The sequence below is a fragment of the Pituophis catenifer genome, unplaced genomic scaffold (genome assembly GCF_029215685.1).
Source record: "Pituophis catenifer annectens isolate HBS135680 unplaced genomic scaffold, rPitCat1.0.hap2 SCAF_14, whole genome shotgun sequence".
Classification (NCBI taxonomy): Eukaryota; Metazoa; Chordata; class Lepidosauria; order Squamata; family Colubridae; genus Pituophis; species Pituophis catenifer.
This window is the reverse complement of record NW_027256894.1, coordinates 20,325,629-20,343,042: the sequence shown is the minus strand read 5'-3', so window position 1 is coordinate 20,343,042 and position 17,414 is coordinate 20,325,629. Positions and strand designations below refer to the sequence as shown.

Below are 17,414 nucleotides of genomic sequence, written 5' to 3'. Positions count from 1 at the left end.
CCCGGCCACCCCTCCCCACCCCTCCCAGGAGTCCCCATGCGACCCATTTTAGATGCAGGTAAGTGCAGGGCACGCACAGAGTCTTGAGGGTGAAAAACAGGCCTACCGGAAGTTCAGGAAACGGGCCCATTTCCGACCTCCAGAGGGGCCTCTGGAGCCTGGGGAGGTCGTTTTTGCCCTCCCGGAGGCTCAAAAAAAAGCCACCGGAGCCTGGGGAGGGCAAAAATGTCCGTGTCCCCCCCCCACCATGGTGCAGGAGGCCAACTAGACCATGCCCACCTGGCAACCAGGCAGAGAACCCCTTGCTAAAATTTTTGAAGTCCACCCCTGACCACAAGTACAGCACATCTTCTGTTCTTCATTCCCAAGAGATTTGGCTGTCATCCTGGGTACCCACTGCTGGATAATAACCCATTTCTGTTCCCAAGTGAAAAAGTGATTCTTGGTACTTACGAAGCTCTTTCCTTCTCCCTTTTTTGGTGTTGACCATCACATACCTTAACTGTTCTCAGGTGACAACTGGTCCAAAGACGTCTACTCCACCCTTTTGATGGAGAACATGAGGCTACGGGACGAACTGGGGAAATCAACTTTTCGTTCACCCATCATATTGCAGCAACAGGCTTTACCAGTAAGACCCCCTGACTCAATAGCCGTTTCTCTCTTTGCCTCCTTTCCTCTCTTCCCTTTACTTGTGTCTATTTATGGGTATATCCATCCAGGGATGGGATTCAGCCGGTTCGGACTGGTTCAGTCTGGTTTGCTGAACTGGTAGTTGCAAGGACTGTCTGGGCCCACCCACCTCACCCTTCCCAGGAGTCTCCGCGTGGCCCATTTTGAATGCCAGGTAAGTGCAGTGCCTGCATGGAAGCTCTGGGAGGGCAAAAAACGGGCCTCCCAGAAATTCCGGAAGTCCAGAAACAGGCCCATTTCCAGCCTCCGGAGGGCCTCCAGAGCCTGGGAGAGGCCGTTTTCACCCTCTCAGAGGCCCAAGGGAAGCCTCCAGTTTTTTTCTGCAGTTCTAATGATCCTCTGAAGTCTGTGTCTGTCTTATTGGGTTGCAGAACCAAACCAGACAGTTATGGAGCTGCAGATGACAGACTCAATAGTTCGTCTGTAGAACTGAATCAGCAGCTCTTTGGGTAGTTTGAGCTTCCTGAGTTGGCACAGAAAGAACATTCTTTGTTGAGCTTTTTTGATGATGTCTTTGATGTTAGGTGTCCATTTTAAGTCTTGAGATAGGATAGAACCTAGAAACTTGGAAGGACTCTCCTGTTGATACTGTGTTGTCTAGTATTATAAGAGATGCTGGTATAGGACAGCGGTCACCAACTGGTAGTCCATGGACCACTGGTGGTCCGTGAGAAAATTTTGGTGGTCCGCAGAATTTTTTTTTGCATTTTTTAATATTGCACTAAATCAGGGGTCCTCAAACTACGGCCCCTGGGCCGGATACGTGCAATGAACGTTTGTGTTGCTGCAGAGAGTCTCCCCCTTCGGGGTCTTTTTGTGCAGCTTGCAGGGGGCCAGAAATTCCGACTTGGGGTCTGCTTCAGCCTCCTGAAGCACCCTTTCCTCCAGCCTTTGGGCGAAGGCTGGAGGGAAGAGCCGCTGGTGGCGAAGAGCCAGAGGGCCTCGTTCCAGTGGGACTGCATCATGGCCTGGAACTGGCTGACCATCTCAGCCTGCTGAGCCTCCAGATGCCAGTACTTGGCCTTGCACTCCCACAGGTCTTCCCTCTGCTTGGAAAGCCTATGTTCATAGTCCTCAGTGAGGTGCTTCTGCTGATCTTGGTCAGATCCAATTTGAACTGAGCCAGCTGTTTTGCCAACTCTTTCTCGTGGTGGCTGATTAGCTCCAGCAGCTGCTTCCTGTTGGGGCCCTAAGGAGCCCAGGCAGGCAGGCGAGGAGTGACTGGCAGGAGAGGGATCAGTAGAGGCCGGCGAGGCGCCCCTCGATGTGAGTGGCACCGAGTTGGCCACACCCACCCAGTCACATGACTACCTAGCCACGCCCATCCAGCCAGTCATTAAGCAGATCGTATTAGTGGTCCACAGGATTTAAAATTATGAATGCAGTGGTCCCTGAGGTCCGAAAGGTTGGTGACCCCGGTATAGGAGGTTTATGAGTCTTTATTTGAATTTCTTGGCTTTCTCCTCCATCTGTGAGCCATAAACCCTTATTGATGTTTCCACCCCAGGATACGTTTTCAACCAGCACAGAAAAGCTCTCCTTGGTTTCAAAGCTGGAGAAGGCTGAAGCTCGGATCCTTGCCTTGGAACACCAGGTAACTGTCCTCTCACTGGCATGAAATTTTGACATGATCCCTCTCCAAATGTTCCTCTGAAACCAGAATGAGATCCAACCAGTGGTGGGATTCAGCCAGTTCGCACCAATTCGGGAGAACCGGTGGTTAACTTTCTAAGCAGTTTGGAGAACCGGTTGTGGGAGGAAATCTTATTTTGTTTTTTCCCACTTTACAGGGCTAATCCTGTAAGGAAGGCAGGAAGGAAACATTCTGGTGTTATTTCTAGCCTAATCTTTATTGCCCTGCTTACAGAAACTGCCTCTCTGGTTAACCCTGATTACATTGTAACAGCTAAGGTGAAGTGAGTGACGTTGGGTTGGTCAGGCTTAAAGTTGCCAAGGTTGGAGACCCTGTGCTGAAGCATCTACTGTGTATCATAATCGAGCCTCTAAGCCTGTAAGCATTTCTCTTCTTTGGCACAGCTAGTGGACTCTGCCAAAACCTGGGGGCGAGAGAAGCAGGACTACAACACTCGTCTCCTTGAAAATGACCTTGGATTTGACCGATCGCCATCCTCATACATACTTCATGATATTTATCCGAACGAGAAGGAAAGGAGAGGAGATGAAGAGGAGAAGAACAAAAACTCAGGGAAGGTCATACAAAAGTAGCCAGTTATGGAGCCGAATCTCCTTGTAGGTCAGTCTTAATTCTTAGCCGTAGTTGTAAACCAAGATTGTAGAGTTTTGGGTGGGGGTGGGAGTGTGAGGGCTGAAGGCCATATGGGTCCTTGTAAACCAGACTTCCAAAGATGGAAGAATCAGGGCAAAACTTGAACGAAGAACATTACCATGTATACTTCTTTGAAAAACCAACTGTGGTGGTAGATGACAAGGATAGACACCAGTGATTAATCTCTGGGTTGACAAAGGTTGTTTTGGGGAGACGAATATCCCAAACCAACTTTGTTTGATATCTGATGTTTCTCTGAATCTCATTGCTCTTTATTTATTTATTTTTTGGATGTTTTAAAAAAAATTAACCTCGTTGAAATGGACCACCTTTTGAATGAGGTGGTTCTATTAGTGGAACTATATTTTTAACTATTTCTCTCTCGACCCTCACAAAACAAAACAGGGACTCCCAATTTCCCCACAGTTAATGTTTTCTCTTTTCTCTTCCATTGATTATGGAAAATTATCAGGGGGTGAGATTCAGAAATTTTAGCAACCGGTTCTCTGCCCGGTTGCTGGGTGGGTGTGGACATGGTGGGTGTGGCCTACTTGGCCTCCTGCACCACGGGGGGGATTTTCGCCCTCCCCAGGCTCCAGAGGCTTTCCTCTGGGACAGCGAAAACAGCCTCCCCCAGGGTCTGGAAGCACTCCGGAGGCCGGAAACAGGCCTGTTTTCAGATTTCTGGTACTTCCGGTAGGCCCATTTTTCGCCTTCCCAGAGCGTCCGTGCAGGCTCTGCACTTACCTTGCATCCAAAATGGGCTGTGTGGAGACTCCTGGGAGGGGTGGGGCGGGGTGGGCAGGGTCATCCAGTCCTTGCAACAACCGGTTTGCTGAACCAGATTAAAATTAACATCCGGTTCATTCAAACCGGCTGAATCCCACCCCTGAAAATTACCGTTCTTGCCAAATGCAATCAGTCTGAGGGGCTACCATGCAGTGAGGTGGACTCTCCAAAGCCTTTCTGAGGGGGAAAGAGCTGTAGGCCACGCTGGAATAGTTGCAATATTGCTATTCCTGAGAAGGAGAAAGAGGCTGAAATTTTCCTACCCTCAGAACTGGTTGGTTGAGATACAGCCAATCCTAGCTGTGTCTTGAAGCTCAGCCAAGGAGTGGGAGTAATCTCAGTGGAAAGAAACTCCTTGCAAGGACCTTCTGTGCTGGTTTTAAGAGAGTCAGAATGTCCTCAGCTGAGCCTGCTTTCCTTACATTGCCATGACGTGGGTCAAAGTCCGTCCACACCCATTGCCCTAGGGTGTATGGGTTGGGTCATCTGGTCCCCAGAGAGCAAGGAGGATGCAACAGTGAATTGTGTTTCTGACACCACTTCTTCCATCCTTCCTAGAAACCACATTGATCCAACACAACAACTCACGAGTCACTGGAGTCCAAAGCCTTCAACTGAAGTCTGGGAGGAGACCTTGGAATTCTACCCGGTGCAGCAGAACAAAATATCTATTGCGAAATATATACAGTTATATACCTCTTTCCTGGAGAGACGAGCTGAATACAGACTTCTCTGTAAACTACCTTTAGAGTGTTGGTGCCTGTTATGTAAATTTTGTACAGTATATAAAGCGTCTCCGCCTTTTGAGGTGGTCATGGTATGTGAGGATGTGCCGTGGGAGACAGGAGGAAGAGCTACTGGCCAGGCAGAAGTCAGATCAACTGGTTCTACTGCAGGAATATGACTGTGGGGAACATCTCCCTAGCGTCTTGGACCATAAAGGGGTGAGGGGAAGAGAGAGAAATATTTTCAGACTTGCAAGATTCTATTAATGTAAGCTTACAACCAAGCTGGAGCTTCTGGGAGTGACATGAGCTTATTTTTTCCTAGTTCTGTTCTCCTTCATCTGCTTTCTTAGCCAACGGTGAAGTCAACAGCTCTACTTTGAAAAATGCCTCCGTAGCAGTCATATATCACTGACATTATTATGATCTTAGTTTTTGGACTTGGTTACAGAACACTAAGTTTCAAAAACTTTATCGGAGCATAACAAAAATCCTGGCTGGAAACAAATTGTGGAGAAGGTCTGGCCATTTAATCATGGTTAAATATCTAAGGAGCTTCTCAGTCATCCAGGTCATGGTTGTCCCAAAGGTGCTTTTTCAAGAGGCAACTGGACTTTCTGGTTTTTCTTTGAAGATGTTTTGCTTCTCATGCAAGAAGCTTCTTCAGCTCTGAAGAAAGCACCTTTGGAGCTAACCATGGATTCCTCATTCATTATTTGCCATGTTGGCCTCAGTTTTGAGGGTGGGCTGTCTTTCAGGAAGTGAATAGTTTTCCTCATCTGCTAGAGCAGGGGTCAGCAACCTGTGGCTCTGGAGCCACATGTGGCGCTTTCAGCCCTCTGCTGAGGCTCCCTGTCACTCAAAATATGCGTCACAACCGCCAATGTGCGACGCCTGCTGGTACACAATTTATTGAGCTTTTCAACCCCCGGTAGGCCAACCATGGATAAATCCAAGAAAAGAAAAGTTTCAGAAGAAAACAGAACATTTAATTCAACTACATATGCTAGTTTTTTGGCCACTCAAGAAATAGTCAAGCACAGGAAGGGTTTTGTGGCTCCCGGTGTTTTCTTTTCTGTGGGAAATGGGTCCAAATGGCTCTTTGAGTGTTTAAGGTTGCAGACCCCTGTGGTAGAAGCACCCAATGTGGCAGTTTGTCAAGAGACTCAAAATAAAAGAATTTTATTTCATTTAACACATAATTAACATATAATGACTCAGAAGGTTGCAGTGGCCATGGCAGAGATATCATTGATAAAGGGCTAGAGAAACGGGCAGATAAGAGGTCAACCAAAAGATGTTGTCCTTGGCAACTCAATGCAGCCTCTGTCTTCAGAAGTAGCCTTCTGCCATTGCCCAAGAGGAGAAATCAAGAGTTGAGAGACCCTATAAATGTCATACCAACTTTGAAAACTTCCCAAAGGGATCTGGTTGGACATGATGGAAAACACAAAGATGGATGAGATGCAACATCGGTCCAGCTAGAAGGTACTTCGATCCAGTGAGAAGGAATCTTCTTAAATCTAATAACATTAAACCTAGTAGAGTGCTATGTGTACAGGAAGATCTGGGTAGGGAAATCTTCCTTGTTCTTATCTAAATTGTATTACATGAGTAAAAAAAAACAAGAAAGCCAGAATATCCTGCTGCACCCCAACCTTGATTTGAGTTCTGTGTTTAGTAAACATCTGACATTGGGAACATCATTGGGCTGCGATCCCTAAGAGCCGAGCGGGCAACTCCATCCCTTCTCCAAGTGTTTTGAAAAGAGGCACCAGGTGCTTCTGGAAAATTTCACCCAGTTCACTGATGGGAACGATGAGGACGTAGCGTCAAATAGATTGGCTTGTCTGGAATCAGGATAAGGCCAAAAGTGGTACCAACTTCCACACCTCTCTTTATTTCAATCTTGAATTTTTCCAGCATCTGAAGGAGAAGGGGGTGGGGTGGGGGGAATAAACCAGAGGAAGTCACATAGGGCTGCCAAATCATGAGCCTCAAACTTCAAAACCTGTCTCTACATAGAAAAGATTGGCCACAGTGTCACCTGAGCTGTCTAAGCTTGGTTGTTTTCTTTTGAGGGTTTCATGACCCGAGGAGGAGGAGGAGGAGGAGGAGGAGGAGGAGGAGGAGGAGGAGGAGGAGGAGGAGGAGGAGGAGGAGGAGGAATGCTATGGGTGTTGTGGTCCGCCAGCAGCTTGCAGACCTGGCAGCAGAGTCGGACAGTGAGGAGGCTGGGGAGGACAATGGGCCAGTCCTGGAATCAGGAGTCGAGGAGTCTGTGTCGGAGGCAGAGATGGGGCCAGGGCCATCTGGGAGCGATGCGCGGACTCCAGAGCCTCCAGAGGCGGAGGAACAGGAGGAGCCTGTCCCTAGTGCACGCATGTGAAGAGCTGCCAGAAGGCAAGAGCAGCTGAAGCAAAAAGGACGACTCGGGAGTAAGGCCAGGAGATGATTGGCCCCTCCCAGAAGGCTTAAAAGAGCCGTTGGGTTCTTTGCAGAAAAGCAACGTTGATTCCAGTGCTTCTTGTCAGCGTCTCTTGAACTTTGTGGGGTTTTTGCCAAGAAAAGCCTTTGGCAGGTTGCCAAAGACATCAAAGGTTGGTGATAAGGCCGACGGACTGGTTATGAAGAATTTTGTTTTGGACTAAGCTGAGAATGAATTAATTCTCAGCTGTTTTAATAAAATAAGTTTGTTGAGGACTGAATTGTGTTTGGTAATCACTACTTGGGCTTTGGTCCAGTGGGTCCTTGGTTCCCTCTGAGCTCAGTTATATTCTTCAAGACATTTTATGACCCAACTAGATAATATCATCAGTGCACTGATGATGTTACCTGGAAGATGTTACCTAGTTGGGTAATGAAACAAGGACCCCACAGTTCCATCCTGAGCTGAAAATATTCTCTTCTGTCGTCACGTCACCTGATCTGGCCCTGACCTGCCAAGTCATGATTCTTATACAATCGTCTAAAATGCTAGCTGAGAACTTTCCTGCACATATATGTGTAAGACAAAGGACCAGCCCACCCTCTCTGCATTTCTCCAGCCTGTCCTTCCATGATGAGTTGGGTGGCAGAACTGGACTTACATGGATCAAAAACAGCTGCATCTCCATCTCGGCAATTCTGCGGCCAAGACATTGACGTGGCCCAAAGCCAAAACTTAATCCTCTGAAATATTTGGGTTCCTCAGTCTTAATCCACCTTTCTGGGTTGAACTGCAGAGGTCTGGTGAAAAATCTGGAATCCCGAAACATTGCATAAAGTCCTACCTGGACTAATACCTGTGAAGAAAAGTTGGGACCGGGGGTGGGGGGAAGTAAATGAGGATTTATGAGTTGTATCTAAACAAGATTAAAACTAGCATCAGCAAGGATGACTTCTGGCAACTTCTAGACGTCTTCATCCATCCTTGGGCTAGAATGCTATTCACGAGGATGAGGTTTATCTCACCACCACAATAGATTAGGTGATGCTAGAAGACAATACAAGTCACCAGTGGGAAGATGGTCTCCAACCAATATATATCAGTGGTGAAATCCAAATTTTTTTACTACCAGTTCTGTGGGTGTGGCTTGGTGGCGTGGCAAGGGAAGCATATTGCAAAATCTCCATTCCCTCCCCACTCTGGGGCCAGCCAGAGGTGGTATTTGCAGGTTCTCCGAACTACTCAAAACTTCCACTACCGGTTCTCCAGAGCCTGTCAGAACCTGCTGGATTTCACCCCTGTTATATTCATGTACTGTAAGTATGGAATAATCTGCTGTCGCTCGTTCAAATGTGGACTGCTCCTTGTCTGATCTCAAGGGAATGACTACCTTCACCAGCTTCAGAACTTTGGAGAAAAGGCAGGGCTTGAAATTTGTTAAAAACAGTCATCCTCATTATCAGATTACCATATTTTTTCAGAATATAAGGCACAAATTTCCACCACCAGCACCCCACCAAAAGAGGGTGGAAATGTTGGTGTGTCTTATACACCAAATACAGCCATTTTTGGCCTCCAGAAACCCCGCCCCGCACGCCCCATTTTCGCCAGAAACAGGCCCGTTTTTTGGAAAAACGGGATGCACAGAGGGTTTGGGAGGCCTGCAGAGTGTTCCCGGGGGCTGGGGAGGGCAAAAACCGGATGCGCAAAGGCCAAAAACTATTTTTTCTTGTTTTCCTCTTCTAAATCTTGGTGTGTCTTATACTCTGGTGCATTTTATAGTCCGAAAAATACGGTACTCACATTGGCAGGGATACGGTAATTTTGAAGGATAATCTCTTGGGTTGTGTATCTCTGCAACGACACTGCAACTGGATGAAGCCTGGAGTGAAAGCAGAGGAAGAAGAAGAGAGACAGTTATGATCTTAAAATTATTTTTTCCAGCCCAAGGAGTCTAAACATAGGATTCAACAACAATTCTTTTTTTTTTTTTTATAAATACTTTATTGAATTTTCCAAAATAAAAAGAAAATATACAATCTCTATCTCCTTTCGGAGGTACAGTGTTTGTACAATTTAGTGAGACAAATGTTAAATAAGCTTCATCCTTAACTATACATTATTCTATACAATATAACTTTAATTCAAGTGCAAAACAGGTCATATCCTGAAGTCATGTTTTTATCTTGTTCTTCAACCAATTATACCAATTACCCCATACGTCATAATATTTAGAATTGTCCTCATTATTTAACTCGCTCGTCAGTTTCACCATTTCTGCGCAATCTAGGATTTTATTTATTAGAGTTTCTTCTGAGGGTATAAATTTATTTTTCCAGGATTCAACAACAATTCTAAACTACTAGACAATGTGTGACTCGTTGGGACATTTTTCTGAGATTTTTCCTTACCAAATTCCTCAATGTCTTCAACAATTCCTTCTAACACACTGGATTTTTTTTTTTTTTAAACTCAGGAAGATATTCAGCTTCTTCAATGACTTCTTCAGCTTCAACCACAATAATATACAGGCAAACAATCGATACAAAATTCAAGGTAAATCGCTTCGAACTCAATTGCAGGAAATACGACTTCAGCAACAGAGTGGTCAACGCCTGGAATGCTCCACCTGATTCTGTTGTTGCATCCTCTAAACCCCCATAGCTTCAATCTCAAACTGTCTACCGTGGACCTCACCCCATTCCTAAGAGGTCCGTAAAGGGTACCTGCATAAGTTCACCAGCCTGCCTACTGTCCCTGTCTTATTGTCCCCATTTATCTGTATTTACTTGCTTTGTTCATGTTTATGTTCATACCTATAATTGTTATCTTGTACATGTTTGACAAACAAACAAACAAATAAATATTCAGAGATGAACCTGTCTTGAAAGTAGCCAGTGTTGAACTGTGTAGCACATTCAGACATCAGGAGTTGACCTCCCAAAAAATTTTTTTGGACATTTTGTACCTTAGTGTTTCTTTGATGGCTGCTTTGAGCAACGGGGTGGACTTCATCATCTTCGCAACATCTCCCTGGGAAGATGCTTTGGCTGCAGAGATTTCAGATCTCAGTTGCTCCTGAAGGTGCGGCGTGCGAGCGAGTTCATACAGAGCCCACTGGAGGGTGATGGAAGTCTGGATGAAAATACATAATATCGGACCATGGGTGCATCCTTAAGTGAGTTTTCTCAGCCACCCCTGCAAAAATGTGTGTGCTTCCTTTAAGTTCAGGGGTCTTCAACCTTGAGTTGAAGTCCACAAGTCTTAAATCTGCCAAGTTTGAAGACCTCTGGAATAGAATCGAAGCAACCATTTGAAGGAGACCTCTGAAGAACCTGTCCAGATCTCTCCTTACCGTGTCCACCCCTCCTGCCATCATCTCGGTTATGCTGGCTTTGATGTCTTCCATTGGCATCTTGTTCTGTATCAAAAGGCTGCAGAGAATACCTCGGTACTCCTTGGCACGCGTCTGGTTAAAACAGAGGTCTTGGTAGACGTTCTGTATACATTTATCGGCTGGTGAGATGGAGGCATAGAGGTAGACATAACAAATAAATACAACACACTTTTATTGAAACAATAACATCTGTGTGGAATAACATCCTTACCATGGGTGGAATTCACTTACTTTCTCTACCGGTTTGCAAATGTGTGTGGGCGCACTGACTCGCTTTGTTCACATGCGCCCCGTGCACGCATGTGCCTGGCCTTCATGCATGCACTTTGCTGGCGAACGTGCCTTACATGTGTGCACCCGGCCTCAAAAATGTGCCTAAATAGGATGGCATAGAGCTGGGGCGGGTGGGCGGGCCCACTTGCAATTTCTGCTACCGGTTCAGGCGAACCGGTCTGAGCCGGCTGAATATCACCTCTGTTCCTCTGTTCTCACCAGACTAGCCACTTTTCTGTTCTGTCACTGGGTGAAGGTTGGAAGGGTGCAGGATCACACAACTGCCACACGGGCCCACTCACCATGCATGAAGATGACATCCCAAGCATTGACGTGGTCCTGCCAAAACTTGGAATTGATCCAGCGCAGAAATTCCGGTGGTATGTACAACATGGGTGCAGTGGAATTAAACATCAAGGTGATGGCATCGATGAACTTCTGTGCCTCGGGGTCAATGAAATCCTGAAGTAGTCCCAACCGGGTCCCATAGAGGACATTGCATACAGCTGTGGGAAGAGAGAGATGGATGAAGATGGAAGAAGATGGATAAAGATATCAAAACCAGGTCTCCCACAAGGACAGAGATCACCTTCTAATGAACTTGCTGTGCATCATATCTGTTGCTGTGGGGTCCTTGATGCTCTCTGAGCTGGGTTGTTTTCATGCAGATGTTTCATTACCCAACTAGGTAACATCAGTGGTGGGATTCAGCCGGTCCAGGCCAGTTCAGGAGAACCAATAGTTAAATTGCTCCCCTTCCAGGAGTCCGCACATGCCCCATTTTGGCTCCCAGGTAAGTGCAGGAGACCTACTAGGCACAAAACGGGGCCCAGAGGCTCGAGGAAAGCCTCCGGAGCCTGGGAAGGGTGAAAATGCTCCTCCCCCACCATGGTGCAGGAGGCTGAGTAGGCTACACCCACCATGGCCATCCAGCAACCAGGCAGGGGATCGATTGCTAAAACTTTTGAATCCCACCGCTGATGGGAACACTACAAAAGTTGTACGTTTGGGGGAAAAAAAAACGGTCGTAAGTGCCGTTGTAACTTTGAACGGTCACTAAATGAACTGTTGTAAGTCGAGGACTACCTGCAAGTCTAGGTAGGAGGAAAAAAAATACATGGATGTCTAATTCTTGAGACTCCCCCTCCTCCCATCCCATCCCATCCCAACCCAACCCAACCCAACCCCTTCTCTTCCACTCACATTCCAAGGCGAACCGGAAAAGCTCGTGGGTCAGATCGGTTGTCCATTTGTCTTGCGGACTGCTTCCCACCTTCATCTCCATCCTCTTGATGAAATCTTCCCCGACTTCGTTCAGGAGAGGTATGAAGTTATCCGTGACTTTGAGGGACATGGCTTCCTTGTTCAGGACTAGGCGGTCCTGGCGCCAACTGTCTCCTTTCCTAGAAAGTTAAAAGTCATTCCAAGGTTGACTTAGTATTCCAATTTATTCCAACTTATTCCAATTCGGTCATCATGTCTCCAATTTGTCAGCTCTTCCCCTTCAAGCTGGTGGAGAAGGGATCATCCTCAGGAGGGATGAAAATGGTCAGTGATATATATGGGGGTCGAGGAAGGGCTGGTATTTATTCTTATACAGGAGATCCTTGACTTACAGCCATTCATTTAGTGACCGTTTGAAGTTACAACGGCACTGAAAAAGGTGACTTAAGACCAGTTTTCACTGGAGGTTTTTAAAGAAGAAACTAGACAGCCAGTTATCTGAAATAGTATAGGTCCTCCTGCTTGAGCAGGGGGTTGGACTAGAAGACCTCCAAGGTCCCTTCCAGCTTCTGTTCTGTTCTATTCTATTCTATTCTATTCTATTCTATTCTACCCTACCCTACCCTACCCTACCCTACCCTACTCTATTCTATTCTACTCTACCCTACCCTACCCTACCTTACCCTATTCTATTCTACCCTACCCTACCCTACCCTACCCTACCCTACCCTACCCTACCCTACCCTATTCTATTCTACTCTACCCTACCCTACCCTACCTTACCCTATTCTATTCTACCCTACCCTACCCTACCCTACCCTACCCTACCCTACCCTACCCTACCCTACCCTATTCTATTCTATTCTATTCTATTCTATTCTATTCTACCCTACCCTACCCTACCCTACCCTACCCTACCCTACCCTATTCTATTCTACTCTACCCTACCCTACCCTACCCTACCCTATTCTATTCTACCCTACCCTACCCTACCCTACCCTACCCTACCCTACCCTATTCTATTCTATTCTATTCTACCCTACCCTACCCTACCCTACCCTACCCTACCCTACTCTATTCTACCCTACCCTACCCTACCCTACCCTACCCTACCCTACCTACTCTACTCTACTCTACTCTACTCTACTCTACTCTACTCTACTCTACTCTATTCTATTCTATTCTATTCTATTCTACAATCAAGACAGCTCATCGATGGCAAAAAAAGAAATTCTAAAGAAATTCTAAAGCAAGTTGAAGAAGAAATGGAGAAATAAAATCCTTTCCCCTCTCCCTATGACCAAATCACCCTCAGGATCAAGCGAGCTTCCAATTTCTCTCTTTCTGAAGGATCTCTAGCCCCAACCCTTGGTTCTGGTGTGGAATCCAGTCAGTGTCTTGGTGGCCATTGCCTCCTCAGAAGACCCATGGGCCAGTCCCCCCTACATCTCATTGGGTTCTTACTTCAGGAGAACCCCATAAGGCTTGTTACGGAAGTCCCGATAGGCGATCCAAGGCGGTACAGTAAATCTCTCCGGGTACAAGCCTTCCGATCTGAAGAGGATGGCGGCGTCCTCGGGATCAATAATGTTGATGCTCTCGAAGCTGCCCAGTTTCTCCCTGTGAAGACATATCGGCACCTCATTTTAGGCATTAAAGGCTGGATGGTGTCTGCCACAGGTTTAAGGTTATTGAAACTGAAATCTTTTATTTTTTAAATAAAGTTTATTTCCATTTTTTTTAAAAAAAACCAATTCTTTACATATATACATACAAAGTATGTCAAGTTTTAAATACTGCATTCCATTCAAATTCAATTCAATTCAAACCTTTATTGTTAGAGTACCAACACCAGTGGTGGGTTGCTCCCGGTTCGCACCGGTTCGCGAGAGCCGGTAGCGGTGACGATACGACGTCACCGAACCGGTTCTCTGTCTTCGGGAGCTGGGCCCTCCCGCCCGCACGCCCTGGCGTTATGCCAACCTTATATTTCTTATTTTTTCGCCCAGCTGAGAGGTGCGGCAGAGCGGATTGCCGCACCTCAGCTGGGCAGATTCGCAATGCGCTTGCGCAAAGCACAAGTTTGGCGCGCAGGCAAGCAATGTGAGAATGCGCACGACGATCACGCGTGACCGAAGAGGCAATCGTGCGCAAAGCGCGCGCGCAAAGAGAACCGGTAGTAAAGCCAATTAGAACCCATCCCTGACCAACACGTGTACTATGAGATTGGCTGAGCCTCCCTTCATGCAACCCCCTCCTTCCCCCAACACAATACAACTCACAGTGAAAGACAAAAATCTGGCCCAGTGAATCCTGCTAACAAACACCCAATCCTATTGCCCCATGGGAACGTACTGCATATCGTGCCCCGCAAGTCAATCGTACGATATTGTTGTAAAGCAGTGTTTCTCAACCTTGGAAGCTTGAAGATGGGTGGACTTCAACTCCCAGAATCCCCCAGCCAGCAGCGCTGGCTGGGGGATTCTGGGAGTTGAAGTCCACCCATCTTCAAGCTTCCAAGGTTGAGAAACACTTGTTGTAGAGTTACTTTTCATTCAGGAGTCTGACAGCCCACGGATAAAAACTGTCCTTCAGCCTGTTTGTGCTTCTGGCTATCCTTCTGTGTCTCCTTCCCGATGATAGGAGTGTAAAAGGGCTGACCAGGATGAGAGTCGTCCTTGAGGATTTTCCTCACTCTTCTAAGGCAGCGAGTCCTAGCGATCTCATCTAACGGTATCGGGGGGGGCAGCCCCCGATGTTTTGTACCACCCTCTGTAGCGTTTTTCTATCCGTGGCTGTCAAGCCAGCATCCCACACCGTAATGCATTTCCCATTGCAATGGCCTCTCATGAAGACTTAACAGGGGGCTTTGAAATGTTATATTAATATACACAAAGAATAAATGTTAAAGTAGGATCTATTATACAGTCTTAAAGTGGAAGGTTGCTTTGAAATGTTGTAATAATACATAGATATAAGTTTTGGGGAGGACAAAAAGGGCAGATTATTGCTAAATTGGGAGTTATAATAATATTATGCTAAACTAGAAGTTATCATACAATGTTATAGCAGACTGCTTTTTTTTTTGAAATGTATGGTAAAAGGGGAAAGTAACAATATTAATAATATTTTTAGTAAGTAAGGGTCAGTATATAGAGGAGGGAGTAAGGCGATGGTAAAATATTATGTAATCTGTTATGAATTAGGTTTTTGGTGTGAAGAAGTCACGGGGGGATGGGTGGCGAGGGGGGGTTAGGGAGGAGGGGGGGAAGGAAAAAAGGGGGAAAAATTTGTATTTGAAAACTTTTTCAATATAAAAAAAAAAAAAAGACTTAACAGGGGGAAATCCATAAAAGAGAACATGTGTAGCTTCAGATTGACCTGTGAGGTCCTTGGTGCTCTTTGAGCTTGTGGTGGTTTTCTTGCAAAAAAAAAAAAACATTTCATTACCAAACTAGGGCAGGTCAGATGAAGTTACCTACTTAGCTTGGGTAATAAAACATCTGCCAGAATTGACACCAGAAATATATTTTGTATATAGTTAAAAACACTGCACATCCGATATTAATGGAAATGTAAATATATATATGTTTCTAAATTCAATAAAATTTCTTTTAAACAAAAAAAGAAACATCTATATATAGATAGATATAGGTACAGAAATAAAATTATTCTTATTCTTTTTTTTTATTGAAAAGTTTTACAAAAAGAAAATACAAAAAAAAAATTTTCCCCCTGTTCCTCCCACCCTTTCCCCCCCCTTCATCCCACCCTCCCCCCCGACTTCCCAGAGCAAAATACAAGGTATTTCATTTAATCAAACATAAACTAGATTAATCTACTTATCCTCAAAGTACTACCTCCCCCACTGAAACCTTAACTCCACTACAGATAACCAAATACTTCTAATACTAACATTCATTCATAAGCTATTTGATATTTTCTTGTCTGATACTTATTTTGAATATAATCAATCCATCTTCTCCATTCCGATACGTATCTTTCTTGCGTGTGGTCCTTCAAGTACACCGAGATTTTCGCCATCTCTGCTAGGTTTGTTACTTTCAATATCCACTCTTCAATAGTAGGCAAAGAGTCCTTCTTCCAATATTGCGCTACCAGCAGCCTAGCTGCTGATATTAAGTTCAAAATCAATTCAGAAAATTATTCTTATTCTTATCTGCCAGAAAACCACCAAATTCAGAGAGGACCCTCACATTAACAGAGGAATGTTTGAAGCAAACCAGAGGCAGGGAGAGAAAAAGAGAAGAATTATTGCAATCCTTCAAGGGGGAAACCAGCCAGAAAATATATATATATATAATAATAATAACAACCCAGCTTCTGTTAAACCTGCAAATCATCCTGATCAAAGCAGCAGGACACAATGTTTTTAGTCTTGAGGAAGAAGAATGGAAAAAGTTTGGGAAAGAGAGCAGAATCTCACCAGGTCTAAGCGACCTGCCCGGCTTACCTATAAATAGGACCGAAGGTCTGAAAGTTGTCCACCATGATGTTGTGAAGGTTATGGAAACCGTCGTCCTTCCAGAATTGATAGAGATTAAAGATCGAGCTGGTTTTCCAATTTCCTGGCAAATCGCTGAAGGGCTTCAGTGGGTTCTCCTGGGCTGGAGCTCTGGAAGTCGTGTGAAGTTGGAGAATGCCAGGCTTGGATGCATCTTCAGGGCACAACAGGGACCTCAAAGAATTGGAGATGCCCAAAGCAGGAAGGAAGGGATGGAGCCTGAGCAGCATTTTTTTTTTTTTTCCACACCAAAGGAAGGGAAAAAAAAAATAAAATGGGGGGGGTGAAAAAAAAAAGGAGGGAAGGGAGTCAGAAACCAGCACCGGAGGCCAAAATCCTTGAAAATGCTAGGAGACCTCCAAAACTGTAAGTTTTATAGCTCCGGAATGGCCTGTTCAAGGATGAAGTTCGACCAATCGGGTTCGCTCTGAAATCCTTCCCATCGCATTTTTTCAAAAACAAATAAACACAATGTGTGTGTGTGTGTGTGCACACACAAATGCTGAGATCACAAGGAGACTTGTTGCCTTTAAAGCCGTTTCTCCACACTCAGTATGATAAGGTGTTATTGGGGGGGGGGGCAGGCAGTTATTAAGGGTAATATTTCTTTTTATTTTTTTTCCTCCAATGCAAAAAAACTTTCCATTTTCAACCGTCCAAATAAATAAGTAAGGCTTCAAAAATTTTAGCGAGGGGTTCTCTGCCTGGTTGCTGGGTGGGTGTGGCCTAGTCAGCCTCCTGCACCATGGTGGGGAGGGCTTTTTGCCCTCCCCGGGCTCCAGAGGCTTTCCTCAAGCCTCTGGGAGGGCGAAAACGGCCTCCCCAGGCTCCGGAGGATCTCTGGAGGTAGGGCCATTTTTTGCCCTCCCCGAGCCTCTGTGCCCGCCCTGCATTTACCTGCATCCAAAACGGGCCGCGTGGGGACTCCTGGGAGGGGCAGAGTGGGGTGGATGGGGCCAGACAAGAGTGAGATTTGGAGGTTCTCCGAATTGCACAGAATCTTAGCTAGAGGTTCTCCCGAACCCCGAACCCCTGCGAACCCCCAGCAGCCCAGCCCTGAGTAAGGCTCTGAG

The 17,414-nt window shown here is 45.8% G+C and overlaps 2 protein-coding genes across 2 annotated transcripts in view; one reads left to right on the top strand and one right to left on the bottom strand.

The window, feature by feature from the left end:
- The window catches only part of CCDC33 (coiled-coil domain containing 33), a 97,764-nt gene extending 94,845 nt beyond the window's left edge, over positions 1–2,919 (top strand). The window contains 3 exon segments of the mRNA XM_070953739.1: positions 513–631; positions 2,201–2,287; positions 2,731–2,919. Coding sequence (XP_070809840.1) covers positions 513–631; positions 2,201–2,287; positions 2,731–2,919 — 395 coding nt within the window.
- A 3,251-nt stretch (positions 2,920–6,170) lies between these two features.
- On the bottom strand, positions 6,171–16,571 carry CYP11A1 (cytochrome P450 family 11 subfamily A member 1). Its single transcript, XM_070953631.1, has 9 exons — positions 16,291–16,571; positions 13,281–13,436; positions 11,796–11,995; positions 10,895–11,098; positions 10,278–10,438; positions 9,891–10,057; positions 8,726–8,804; positions 7,584–7,778; positions 6,171–6,420 (listed from the first exon to the last, which is right to left on the bottom strand). Exons 1-9 carry the CDS (start codon positions 16,569–16,571, stop codon positions 6,298–6,300), a joined length of 1,566 nt encoding a protein of 521 aa, XP_070809732.1. The 3' UTR covers positions 6,171–6,297.
- Positions 16,572–17,414: the final 843 nt, after the last annotated feature.